The sequence below is a fragment of the Electrophorus electricus genome, chromosome 25, assembly GCF_013358815.1.
Source record: "Electrophorus electricus isolate fEleEle1 chromosome 25, fEleEle1.pri, whole genome shotgun sequence".
Classification (NCBI taxonomy): Eukaryota; Metazoa; Chordata; class Actinopteri; order Gymnotiformes; family Gymnotidae; genus Electrophorus; species Electrophorus electricus.
Genome location: NC_049559.1, coordinates 10,598,632 through 10,612,701, shown reverse-complemented (window position 1 = coordinate 10,612,701; position 14,070 = coordinate 10,598,632). Strand labels below are relative to the sequence as shown.

Below are 14,070 nucleotides of genomic sequence, written 5' to 3'. Positions count from 1 at the left end.
TTGGTTTAGAATTAATATGAATCCCATTTAAAATATGTTGAAGTGTAAGCAATGTAGTATGACTTACTGGACTAGGGATTGCTTTCCGGATAGATGTCCACTGCCTTAAAGAATGTGAATAAAAGCATTCTTTAGAACTATAATTAATATTTATGCTAAAAATCTCATACATTCAAAATTATACCAAAAATAAAAATGATAAATTGAAAAAGCAGAAGAAGAAGAAGAAGAAGAAGAAGAAGAAGAAGAAGAAGAAGAAGAAGAAGAAGAAGAAGAAGAAGAAGAAAAGGTTTAAAAATGGCATACTCATGAGTCAGATCCATCACAAAATGGGTCAAGATTGGTGCAATATCGAGCTTCTCCAAGTCTGGGATGATTTTTTTGGCTCTATCAAGGAGCATTTTGCTGTCATTCCTCACAGGTTTATTCTCGTTTTGTCTTGTGCTTTTTGACTTGCTCTTGTTTTGAGAACCATAGAAGAGGTTGAATAAAAAGAAATTAAATATCAGGATAACATAACAACTGTGCTGACATCTCACTTATTAGCAACAATTCCATTTTCTGATGAATAACAAATTTGGCCATTTTAAACTCACCTTTTTAAATACTGAAGAAGCCCGTGTCACTTTTGGAGGTGAAGGAATTTTACTATGGAAACAACAAAAATATATAAGGAAATGTTGTTCGTTTGTCATTCTTCAAACATCAACAGCCTGAACTAAAATCCATGGTCAAATTATTTTTCGCTCACACAGCACACAAAGTGTTAATGGTCAAAATTATCAAATTAAATTGTTTATATTAAGCAGATTCTCTCTAGTGAGTGAACAGAGGTAGACGCAGAGAGAGGGGCGCTACTGTGGACCGACTCTTCTCTGTTAGTAGAGCTGTTCGTCTCAAACTGCCCGCACTTAGGAACGTTATACGCACCTGCAGTGTGGACGTACCACATCGAAATACGTCACCAAGTGTGGGCAGACGAGAAAGGGCGGGTATGGTGATGAAATTTGGTTTAATCACTTATATTACTTGTCTTGTACCTTTAAAACAGCAAAATCTAAATAGCATAAAAAGCAGTCGCTTATGCTTGACATAAAGCCTTGTATGAGAAAACAGGTGGAACGTCAATGCATTCCATTACTATATAAAACTACAGCAGACACACCGTTCATCATAAAATTAGAAAAGCTCTAGCTATAGTAGCTAAGCGGACATTTAGACAGACAGACGTACACATACACATACAATTAGATGGAAAATAGCCTTCTATAATTACAAAATTGACTTATTCAACCGTACCTTGTTCTGGAAAGTTGACCTACGATTAGGTTTAATTCACTCTATTGTCTTCCAACTTTATAACTGCTGAAATCTGTCAAGTGAAATGACATATAAATGCTTGCGCTCACCTTTATATACTTGTAGTGACGTCAAAGATGTTGTGATGTCATATGCATATGCACATATATATATATATATATATATATATATATATATATATATATATATATATATATAAAGAGTGTGGGGAAATACTCCTGCTTGAGAATGTATCCATATGGATTCAGGGTGGGCCTATCGAACCAGGAATGGGTTTGTTCTTCCTCCACTAGTTTTGGCCAAGGGTGAGCGATGGACTGTGGGTTCCATCAGTGCACATTCATTGACCAATGTATTCTTAATGATCTGTGTTTGTGGCTTGTGTTTTAACCTGTGCTAGAAGCCTCCAGGGTAAAACACAAGCCAAACATGATGCCTTGCTGGCTCCTGAATATCCCTTTCAGTGTCTACAGATAGACTACGCACATGCCACCTTGTAGTCAGTTGAGGTACCGACTGGTGACTGTAGACAGGTTTTCCAAGTGGACTGAGGCATTTCCTTGTTCTAAGGTTAAAATCCTAGCCAAGGAGATAATACGGAGGTACGGTGTGCCTTGGGTAATAGATTCAGGTCAGGGACCCTGTTTCATTTCCAAGGTAACTCAGAAACTATGCACCTACCTAACTATTGACTGGAAATTTCACATCCCTTATCATCTTCAGTCATCTGGCATTGTTGAGAGAATGAAGCGTACCTTGAAAGAAAGATTAACAAAGGCTATGATGGAAACAGAAAATAAGTGGATAGATCTACTGCCAGCGGTGTTATGTGAGATCAGAATCACGCCCAGTGCCACCAACAAATTGTCACCATTTGATGTAACTTTTGGTAGACAATTTACCATCCCATGGGTCAGATGTAACCCAGGTGTTTCTCATTCAGGTGACATGGACGTGATCTTGGTGGACTACACCCAAATGTTGATTGAGAAATTGAACAGTGTGCATGGCAATGTCTCTTGCTCTCTCCCTCTTCCCGCAGACAAGCCTACTCATCCATTTATTCCAGGTGACACTGTTTTGGTCAAATCATTGAACCCTTGGAAAGTTGGTGAAGCTGCGTACGGACCCCCAACAACCGTGATCGCAGTGACCCGAACCGCTGTGCTAACATCGGGATCAGCACAGTGGATACACACCAGTCGGCTGAAGAAATCACCAGTAGCTGACGCGTCCGACAAGCAAAATGCACCTAAACACATTCACATATAGTACAAAATTTGTTATATGATTTCATGCTGAGGGACTGGCCTTTGGCTGCACCACACACCAAGGAAGTACTCCTTGGCCCTGTATGTCAATACACTTTAGCATTGGTATAGATAGATATAGATATCTATATATACTATATAGATATAGATATAGATATCCTTTCTGCCTATTAACATCCTTTTGCTGACTCTTTGGTCCTTGTTTTCCTGAAAAGTTCATGCAAAACCTTACTATAGGAATAATGGGCCCCATTCATGTGATAATATTGGCAGTATTTTCAGTCTTGAAAGGTACAAAATGGGGGATAGTGGGCTTTCAGAGTCATCAACAACAGTATAATGGTCATTTAGCTTGTGTGGTCTCCCTGGTAGCGGCAGGAGAGGTGGAGCCAGGGAAGGACTGTCTGGTGTGTCAAGCATTCCATACACCCTGGGTACCAATCCCGGTAGATGGTGTTCTGGCAGCAGCACTTAATCATAGTTCATCTGACTGTCAGATCAATATGGGAGTAGGGTTTATGCAAAATGTATCTAAGGCAGCAGCTGCCAGTGGTAATCTCCCCGCATGGGCCTTGTTTGGTGGTTCATGGCCAGACCACAGGACAGACTGCGACATTGGCATTAGTAAACGGTATTACCCCCAATTCAGAAATATGACCCTAGCAGTATTACCTGTGAACGGTAGCACCTGTCTATGTTCTGCAGGCTTGCCTGATTGTCCATTTTTTGGTCACACGCTGTGTATAAATGAGGTATGGACATTAGGCACGGGGACTGGGCAGATGCACAATAAATAATATAACAGGCACACCGTCTCTTTGCCCTGCGATCCTGGGCACTGGCATATCTGCAGCTATCATGTGGGTATGCGGTAGGATGGAATACTCCAGCCTACCCACTTTGATTGTTAGTCATACCCGTCATCAATTTCCCTGAAAAGGATGTTGTACCCCAGCATTAACTATCCCATCTCTGGTCATATATACATGTTCGCAGTTGACATCTGACAGAGCTAAAAGGTCTGTAATTAATGGCACCCCTAATAGGTATGGTGGGTATGTACTGGCCAACCCATGGACTAATCCTGGAATGAACGCGGGTGGGAGTTTGTTCCTGGGAGGAGGAACTACTGCAGCCCTTAATAAAATTAACGGTTTGGCATGGCAGGTACTTAATTTAGCCAATAGGAGTGAAAACGCCATGGCATTACTCAATGATAAGGTAAATAAGATCCGTACCGCTGTCATGCAGAACCGCCTAGCCCTAGATCTCCTCTTGGCAAAGGAGGGAGGCATCTGCAAGGTCATTAATGAAACGTGTTGCTTTGACATCCCTAGTTACTATAACAGCATTACTGACATCATTTTGCACATGAAGACCGCTATTGCTGAGCCTCCACCCGCCGATGATTCTTGGTTCAGTTGGTTAACTGAGCTTGTCGGCCCTTGGGGATCTTGGCTCATAAACATATGTTTTCCCATACTCCTGATTATTGTGTTGATTCTTGTTTGTGGACCCTGTTTATTGTCACTCCTGTCTTCTTTCATAACTCTCATTTCTACCTCCGTGATTAATCATGCTAATGTTGCCTTGGTGCCTGCGTATGAGAAAGGTCTATATACTGATATGTGATTCCTTTGGAATCAAAGAGGGGCGTGTTAGATACTGGAGCCTTTCTGTCTTCAGGCACTCAACGCAAGGTCTCTGCCTATCAGCCATGACATGGCGGTTTGACCGCGAGCTGGTCGCCCGAGGTCATCCGCTCCCTCTTCTTGTCTTCTTTACCGCTCCCTTTCTCTTTCTCTCTCTCCCTGTCTCTCTTTAAGGACAGCAGTGGCTCATGACGGGCACGGGAACAGCTAGTGGCTCGTTCATGCAGAGAACATCTAATCTTTACTAACCTTGTTTCTTTCCTTTCTACATAGACCCTTAGAACATGCCTCACTTTTCCCCGTCATCCTGTATATTTAGATAGTAGATTTAGGACACATATATACTCTGTGCTTTCCTCGATAAAGTGGAGCGCTCTTGATTCACTACCTTGGTGTCAGTGTCTCTTGACTTCCCCGGATCCGACTACAGAGGATGGATGGCAGTGGGTTACTTGGAGAAGATTGAACCTGAAGGACTGGTCACTTTGAACCGGTTTCTAACATTTGCTTTTGTGTCTAGAGCAAGTAGAATTAAGGGCGTAGGGCACAGAAGACCTGTCTTGTGTTTTTGTGTTCGCTTTAACAGAGACCTCTTGTGGTGACTTGTCACAACTACGGCAAGAGGCAGCAGCAGATGACGCCAAAGATCACATTAGCTTGGACTTTCATGTTCTATTTGTGCTTCATTATGCGTACAGTAGTCGTGGCATGTTTTATTTTTCGCTTCATAGCATCTCATAACATAGTAAAGTGAACAGTGAGAAAGTGGAACCAAAGAAAGGACTTAACGTTGGGTCCCATGACAGTGTTGCAGTAAAGAAAGGAAAATAGGACATAGCTCACTCTCTCTCTCTCTCTCTCTCTCTCTCTCTATCTATCTATCTATCTATCTATCTATCTATCTATCTATCTATCTATCTATCTATCTATCTATCTATCTATCTATCTATCTATCTATCTATCTATCTATCTATCTATCTATCTATCTATCTATCTATCATTCTCCCTCTCTCTTGCTGTCCCAGACAAATTGGGACACACGTCTGTGCTACTGGTTTAGGGTTATGATTAGGGTTTGGTTAGGGTTAGGGTTAGTTTTTTTTTGTTTTTTTTTTAAACAATACCCATATTTTTATACATTATATATTTTATATATTTTAATGTTGATTGTTTTGGTTCTGTGTGAAGTTAAAATATTTTTTTATGCTGCACTTGGCCTCAATTAATGTATTTTAAACATATTGGATGTGAGTCCTTGACCAGCATGTCAATAAAGCTTCATCCAGTTGCTCTTGTCACAATGTGTTCAGTTCTTCTTAAAAGGGTAACATCGCAATTCTAAATTGTATTACAGTAAAGCAAAACATTAAAGGTTATTTGGTTGTACTATTCTATTGATCCTATAGTCAGTGGCTATCAATAAGAAATGATCAAGCACAGTTTTATTGGGTGTGTGTCTGGAAAGAGAACTACAGCACCCGGTGAGATTTTTGGTTCAAGATTAATCATCATGCAAATGATTGTGATTAACACTTTGTCTGTTTAATTAAACTGTTATACTATAAACCTAATATTTTAATAGGGCTGGCAACTTTCTAGATCCGATTACTACACGTGTGTGAAGTACAGGTGCTGTAGCTATACAAAATACAAATGTCCACAGTAGCCTAATTATAATATATGCATCCAAAATAAACACCAGAAGCCTGGACTAATGCTAATGTACATAAGTGCATTAAATCTAGGTAGAACTGTTCGATAGGTAGGATAACAAAACACTTGTCCCGCCATACAAAAGAAATGAGAGCGTGATAAGGACTCCAAGTCGCCACCAGATGGCGCCCGAAACCGCTTAAATGTATTCCAGTCGGAGATGCCTTTTACCTTAACATGCCAGGATACACACTCACTGGATGTTTAATCTTTCGAATGGGTCAGCTATATTTTTATAGTCAGGAAAGATTTTTTATTATTATTAATCAGTTAAGTAATTCAAGCTGTTGCATTTTGCTGAGTTGAGGGAATATTGCATAACCCTGTACTAGCCAAATAATTAGATTTGATGTGCTATTTTGTGGATTAATACCATACCTGGCATGGTTTTAATGGCACATGGTCAATACTTGCTGTCAAAATACAGAGGTTCATAAGAACCTCCTTCCTTCATAAGGAGACTCCTGTTTTTGAATCTGTTTCGCGCTAACACCACTGTTTCTGCATACTAGCTCTTACTGCTTTCAATCTGTTTCTCGTTTTTTCTCTTGGATTTAACTACATTCTACATGGATGTAGAATGCAACTTCCATTGAAAACTACTTTATCATTACAAACTACATCTAAGGTACCACAAACGTAAGTAACGTTAACATTTTTGCTTTTTGCAACATGTTTATTCTTCGTCGTTAGCGATTGTTTTATCTGTGAGAAGTGTAGTTGAATTGCTAGTCTGACGGAGAAGACTCAAGCGCTAGAAGTGCTCTGGTTATAGGGGACTTTATTTTGCGACACGTGAAATTAGCAGGCCTTTAGGGAGACCAGCAGCAACAGTTAGCTGTATAGCAGGTGGCAGGGCGCCGGACGTTGCAGGTAATGTTAAGGTTTTAGGCAAGCATGGGTTTTCTAAGATAGTTATTCACGTAGGAGATAACGATATACGTCTTCGTCAGTCAGAGATTATTAAAAATAATATTGAAGAGGTTATTTCCAAGATTCTAGAAAAAGCTGTAGCTCAGCAGTTAAGCTCATATCTGAATCAGAACCGAATGCATAAAGGACGGCAGACACTGGATGTTGAGAAACTTTCTCTCATTTAATCCTGACAAAACAGAGGTGCTTCTGTTAGACCCTGAGACAGCTAGATCATCTAATTACTCAATGAACCTCAGTGGAATCACAACCTTCCCTAACAGTTATAGATCTAGGAGGTATTATGGATCTCAGGCTCTTGTTCGAAGCTCATGTAAATAATATTTCTAGGACCGCCTTTCTCCACCTTAGGAACATTTCAAAGATTAGGAACATGCTCTCCTCACATGATTCAGAAAAGCTAGTCCATGCATTTATTACTTCAAGATTGGACTATTGTTATGCCCTACTACTAAGTGCTTAAACAAGCTCCAGCTAGTTCAAAATGCAGCAGCCAGAGTGCTCACTAGAACTAGAAAATTTGAACCCATCACGCCTATCTTAGCTACTTTACAGTGGCTCCCAATAAAATTTCATACTGATTATAAAATACTTCTAATTACCTACAAAGCACCGAAAGGTCTTGCCCCACAGTTCCTTACAGAACTCTTAGTTCATTACAAGCCACCATGTCTGCTTAGATCAAAAGGTGCAGGTTCTTTACTAGTACCAAGACATTAATTGTTTGTTTTTTCATTTTATACATGCATTTTTCTCTTTAAATTGTTATTATTGCGGTGACTGTTGTCGGCCAGAGGAGGATGCCCCCCCTTTAGTCTTAGTTCCTCTCAAGGTTTCTTCCTCATGCTCTATTGGGTTTTTTTCTTGCCACTGTCACCCTTGGCTGGCTCACTGGGGGCTTGGACTTGGAGATTTGTAAAGCTACTTTGTGACATCTGTTGTAAAAAGCACTATATAAATAACATTTGATTTTGATTTTTGATTTGACCTCCCGAGGAAAAGCCAGAGTAGCTCCCACTCTGCTTCCTCTGTGAGCCATTTCCCACCACTGGATGAGCCCCAGAGAGAGCGAAGGATCCGCGGCCCACAGGCTGCTGTCAGAGAAGAGCGGCCCCACTTCAGGCAGGTGGCAAAGAGCTATAATTACAGAGCATACCTAAAAATACACAAATGGCATGCTTTGGAAAAATAAATATAAAAATTAGTGAGGGTCACCCTGATAGTGAATACATTTGTTTCTGTGTTTTTAAAAGTTGATTTTATTAATGAAACCTGTTTAGCATTACCGATATCATAACACCAGGTATGTACACCGTGTTCTAATGCTGTTTTAGGGAGAAGAAGAAGGGGAGCTTGACTCTGGTGCAGTCTCTGGCCCAGAACCACACCGACATCCTGCTTCCCAAGCTCCACGATGTGTGCCTGACTGTGGTCCAGAGGGGCTCTCTCAGGGACAAAAGATTCTCTAATCAAATCATATAAACAATGGCCCAAAAAGGAGCTTCGCATTTTGCTGTCCGAGCTGGAATTACTCTGTTTTGTGACCAAAATGGTTCTAACCTGATGAAGTCAATTTGGAATGTTCTAGCAAGGAATATTTTGTCCTTACACATGGTGGTAGAACTGTGCAGTACAAACCGATGCTTTTCCTTCTCTGACACACCAACTAAATCTGCCACATATCGGATGAGTCCAATCAGCGTGTTTAAGCAGGCACATCCCCAAGGAGTGCCTGGACACCTGAGCCCCATGTCCACTGTCTCAGGTGAAGAACCTGAGCTCCATGGTGTTGCATGCTTCCATGACAACACTAATGCACATGTCCACCCACCTGTGGAGGGCCATGGACGCCAAGGCGGAGTTGGTTGCCTGCATGCTGCCGCACAAGGCGGGCGAGAGCAACCTCTTCATCAGGGAGGACAAGGACCTTGCGCTCGGTGCCATGGTGCAGAGCTGCTCGCCCACTCAGGTCATTCATGCTCTGCTGGCTGGGGGACTCAGGAAGGATCACCTCACCAATACCTCTATAAATGTGTGTTGAAAACGGTCATGCAGCCATTTGACCAAAATAAATTACACTGCCAAAAGAGACTTTTAGTAGAAGACAGAAACACATTTATAGTACAGCAGAGCCCTGCTACTACAAGGCAGTAATAATGGAATCTAGACCCTATAATAGGTTTATAATAATCACACGCTATAATAGGTTTCCAACAGTCCCATGTTGGGCCGTAGTTCAGCTGGGTGCTGGGAATATTGACAAACTATCGATATCTTGGTGCCCTTTTTTTTTGCTTTGGCTCCTCCTACAGGTCCAGCAGTCTGTGATGTCATCCCACGATAGATCAGGAAGCAGCTCCCTTCGTCACCAGCTCCCTGACCAGCCCTACCATCGGCCCGTGGCCTACTTGCTCGGCCAGAGGAAAGCCTGTATCCTTACCTGTGAGAGGAAGAGGAACACGGAGGGACATGAGGGATTCGGACATTGAACATCAGCTCGATTATTGAACTTTATTATTGTAGTTTCTGGGCTTATTGTTTGTTTTAATGCCTTCATTTTTGTTTTTAAATAGTGTTTTTTACAAACAGACTAAGAAACTGTATTAAATCTATCTCAAATGCAATGTGTTTAACAAGTTGATTGTCGTATTTTTAATTCCATGGGAAGTGTAACTATAAAAAATAGTTCTTTGGCGTTTTGTGGCAGTATGTATTCAAAACATCAAGCTCTTATGTAACCTTTATAGGATCTTCCCCTCAGACTTTGAATTTTGGCTTAATTTAAAGGGATATTGTGGGCTAATTGGAGCTAATTCTACAACTATAGTAGTGAACTAGTATTACTACAGGGAAAACCTTTTGGGATTGTGTGTGTTTAAAATAGAAAACAAAAATTAAAACGGGTAATTTATCAGGTTTTGGATTTCCTGTTCTGCTGGACTGAGGGCATGTTGCTATACTGACAAAATCCAAGTAACTGCAAAATCTTTAAATAGTACAATATATCAACATGGGCAGTGGTAGTTCAGCGGTTAAGGTACTTGACTTGTTCTCGGAAGGTTGCTGGTTCACTGCCACGTTGGGCCCCTGAGCAAAACCCTTAACCCTCAATTGCTCAAGTTGTACTCAGTCATAATTGTCACTTTGTCACATAAAATTGTCATAATTGTCACAAAAGTGTCAGCTAAATGTAATCAGCACAGTTGAAGAGTGATTAACCACACTAAATCCAATACTAAGAGACTGGTACAGTGGATGAGGCACAGCAGGATAAAGCACTATTTTTTGCTTTCCATCAGCAAGTGCTACCTTGATGCAGTCTTGCTACTTGGGGATTTTGCAGGCTTTGACTCCTTGGGTATATAATGAGGATTTTGCTTCAGTTAAACTCCTCATGAACATGTCTGACAAACCTGCACCTATGCTCTACCAGGACTTCATTGAATACTTCTCTTTCAGTAACTTGGAGCCTGTGGTTTTTGTTTAGCTATTTCTGACATGACTGGGCAACATTTTACATTTAATGTATATGTGGAATCCACAAAATCTATACCGTAATACTGTAAAGAAATAGTATACTTTATACATTGTAGCTAGTCCATGCTAGACCCCCCCAAACAACTCCACATAAACTTCAGCTAAAATAAGCCTCTTCCTTTCCATGATGTCCAAAAGTATTGGTGATCAAATCATTCTTATGTCTGCATGAGTTTCGCCAAACAGCGTCAACGAATGTGCTACACTTTATCTGCTTACAACGGAGAAGTTGGTTGACAGCATGCAGACCTTTTAAACGGTTAAACTAAATAAGACAAGTGAAGGGTCTACGTTTTCATCTAAACCTCCTCTATTTGTTGAAACAGCTGCCAATCACACCACTTGCCTAGGAAACATATGAAGTAAATAATAGTCACCCACCCCACGTTTTATGTAATTGAATTTTCTTTGACAAAATCTGGTCATCTTATACTGGAAGCATGTTTTAAAAGGCCATTTAAAAGGACAGGCACGATTGTTGTGGAAATTTACCAGCAAAGCACGAAATATTTAGCGTGGGATTCTGGAGAACGGATGCATGTAGACGGCTGAAATCGGTAAGCAGTTACATGTATTAGTCCTAAGAAATGTGATGTTGATAAATTTAGTACTTTAAGAATATTGGATGCTATCAGGTGATTTATATGAGTCTGCCAGTTTGGTCCAGCAGGCGGACAAGCAGACACTGCAGTTTTGATTATGTCTGGACAAAGAGTAAAATAAATGTGAGCTTTTATCTTGTCCACTGGCGAGGTTCAATACGTGCACTTGAAATTCCATTTTATGACGTTACACCTGTCCATGTCACCTTGTTGCCATGGAACGAAGAGTCCGTAGAGTAGCGAATTGATATTTGGTGGAAATCTTCTCACTCCGGTCGATATAGCGTGCTAATAATTTCAATTATTTAAATTAAGAACCGCAAAACAACATGGATGATCATGAATTAAATCCGTTCGGTTTTCATGAGCCTTCTTTCCGTAAGGTTAAAAGTGGGAAAATAATCAACACTGAGGGTAAGTTATGAAGTTAACTAGCGGTTAGTGTTAGCGTTAACTAGCTAGCGTTAGCTAAATCATAGATCGTGTTTTGTTTTTTTTTGTTTTTTAAATCTGTTTTAGTTTTAATTTTGAATATAGCCCCTAACTAGATCCGCATAGCATTCCTTTGGTTAGTGCCCCTGTTTTCATCTTTCCCTAAAGGTATATTATCTTCCCCTTCAGATTCCTCCAGTGGGATCTCCAAGAAAGTAAAATTCGAGAGTAATTACTACTTGCGGAGTCCTAGCCCTAGGATTCGGCTGGGGACGCCCTGGCCCTCGGATCCAGGGTTCAGCAGCCTGAAGAGGAAGAGAGAAGGAGAACACAGCAGCAACAGCGTAAAGATCCTGGAGGATCTCTACACCCCTTCGTTGTCCAAGCGCGTGGCCAGGAGCGGAACAACCACCTCTTCCACCCAGTCCATTGCGTACTCCGGTTGTACCGCAGATAGAAAATCCGTAGGCGATTGCGAATACCAGCTGGGGCAGAATGGGATCCTCTGCTCTGCCTCCAACAGCTACGAGGTGCTGCACTTCCTTGGTTGTGGAAGTTTTGGCCATGTGGCCAAATGCTCCAAGAAGGACACCAATGAAATGGTTGCCATCAGATCCTGAAAAACCATCCGTTCTTTTCTCGACTGGGTCAGATCAAGATGGGAAAGTTTTGCTTACTTTTTTGGAGCTTTTGATTTGGAATCAGCTGTAGCCCTGATTCTGTCATTGTTTAAGATTTTACAACATGCGATCTGTTGGTATCAGATGTGCTAACTCACACTGGAATTTGTATACAGCCAGGGTAGCACAAAAACACTTGTGTTTGGTATCAGCACACTAGTCCTAATTTTCAAAGCATCAGTAGGAACTAGTTCAGATAACGCACGGACAGCTTGAAGCTTAGTATAAAAGAAAGCTTATCTACAATTGCATAAGTCATGCCTGCTTGAATGTGTATTTAAAAAAAACGCGCAGAAAAATTAAATCTGTCTTTCCTCATTTGCTCCTCCTCAGGTGAGCATCCTGAGACAGCTGAGCAGGGAGAACGCATACGAGTTCAATTTCGTACGCGCGTGAGTGCTTCCAGCACAAGAAGCACATGTGCCTGGTGTTCAAGATGCTGGGGCAGAACCTCTACGACTTCCTGAAGGGCAGCATGTTCAGCCCGCTACTGTTGAAGTGCGTCCGGCCCGTGCTGCAGCAGGTCGCAACGGTGCTCATGAAGCTGAAGAGCCTGGGCCTGATCCACACCGACCTCAAGCCCGAAAACATCATGCTGGTGAACCCTGTCAGGCAGCCGTACAGAGTCAAAGTTATCGACTTCGGCTCGGCTAGCCACGTCTCCGAGGCTGTGTGCTCCAACTACCTGCAGACCAGATACTACCGGTGAGGGACACGTGCTAAGGCGTGTTAGAAATAAGTGTGCACTTGTTGCACTCAAGTGTGCTTTAAAGTAGAGCTGCACATTTTGGCAGTTGCGATGACCCTGCTACACATTAAAATCGCGATAAGCATTACAGTTAAGTGGAGCACGATTGATTCATATTTGATTTATAAGTGGTTTAATTTTAGTGATTCATGTGAGTGCTGTTATTATAGCAAAATACCTGATGAACCCTCTTCAATGTCTGAGATTAGTTAGGATGCTCCGAGTTGCAGGCTTTGGTAATATCAGTATTGTGCATGTCCATACAAAACCGCTGTGCATTGTAGCTATACCGTTAATTAACAGTGTCGTTTACTGAGTAACAGCGTTTAACTGCATTGATACTCTGTATTTACTTAATGGAAAACATCATCATTGTAGTGTCAGTGCATTTTTGCATATAGTTCCATGTTATAATAGTGGGTGTGTAATGTAAAGTGCTGTGTAGAAGGAAAAAAAAAAAAACCTGGACTCATCAACAAAACACTATTTAAACCTTTTACATTTTCATGAATGAATTCAACACCCTTTGTGTTAAAGCAATTGCCGCTGAATCAAATATTAGGAACATGCTCTCCTCACATGATGCAGAAAAGCTAGTCCATGCATTTATTACTTCAAGATTGGACTATTGAAATGCCCTACTATTAGACATATTTCAAGTAAAAACATTGTGTGAAAATGAAAATAAGATGTTGTAACACGTTGGCAAGGATCACATTTGCATGTAATTTTAACTCTACTTTCACTTCTGTAGATAATGAAGCAGGTTTTACAATAAAGCAATCGCCTTCTCCACTGTTTCAGGGAATTGCAATTTGGTGAGTTCACACAAAATGTAATCTATTTTAGTAGAAGATGTTTTAAGACATATTTCAAGTGAAAAAAATTGTGCAAGTGAAAATAAGCTGTTGTAACCGGTTTGCAAAGAGAACAATTGCATGTAATTGCAACTCTGTTCTTTCACTTCTGTAGACAATGAACAGGGTTTCGGATCAATCTAATCAACTAACCTCTGTTTCAGGGCAACCCATAGTGTTTACAAATAAAATGTAATGGAGGGAAACATTTTCTAAGACGTATTTCAAGTGACAAGAATGTGTGCACATGAATACAAGCTGCCACGTTTGCACTCTGTACATTAGAATTAATTGAAGCTCTATTCTTTCACTTCTGTGAATCACA

General features: G+C 40.9%; 2 protein-coding genes across 3 annotated transcripts; both read left to right on the top strand.

The window, feature by feature from the left end:
* Positions 1–10,866: 10,866 nt before the first annotated feature.
* LOC113568130 (homeodomain-interacting protein kinase 1-like) lies at positions 10,867–12,622 on the top strand. 2 transcript variants are annotated; one of them, XR_004775647.1, is made up of 2 exons: positions 10,867–10,983; positions 11,650–11,973. XR_004775647.1 is itself a non-coding variant. In XM_026996312.2 (2 exons), the coding sequence occupies exons 1-2, from the start codon at positions 11,358–11,360 to the stop codon at positions 12,078–12,080; spliced, it is 516 nt and encodes a 171-aa protein (XP_026852113.2). In that variant the 5' UTR covers positions 11,240–11,357; the 3' UTR covers positions 12,081–12,622. The 2 variants fall into 2 exon arrangements, 1 of the variants encoding a protein (XP_026852113.2); XM_026996312.2 differs by lacking the exon at positions 10,867–10,983 and adding an exon at positions 11,240–11,442 and having other exon boundaries at positions 11,650–12,622.
* On the top strand, positions 12,205–14,064 carry LOC118240771 (homeodomain-interacting protein kinase 1-like). The gene is given in 3 exon segments (XM_035522729.1): positions 12,205–12,213; positions 12,474–12,532; positions 12,534–14,064. Coding segments are annotated over 3 exon segments (384 nt in total). The 3' UTR covers positions 12,850–14,064.
* Positions 14,065–14,070: the final 6 nt, after the last annotated feature.

Excerpts from the sequence above, each read along its gene's own strand:
- LOC113568130 (XM_026996312.2), top strand. The coding sequence starts at position 11,358 with ATGGATGATCATGAATTAAATCCGTTCGGTTTTCATGAGCCTTCTTTC. Across the intron at positions 11,443-11,649 it reads GAAAATAATCAACACTGAGG|ATTCCTCCAGTGGGATCTCC; the intron begins GTAAGTTATGAA and ends CTTCCCCTTCAG.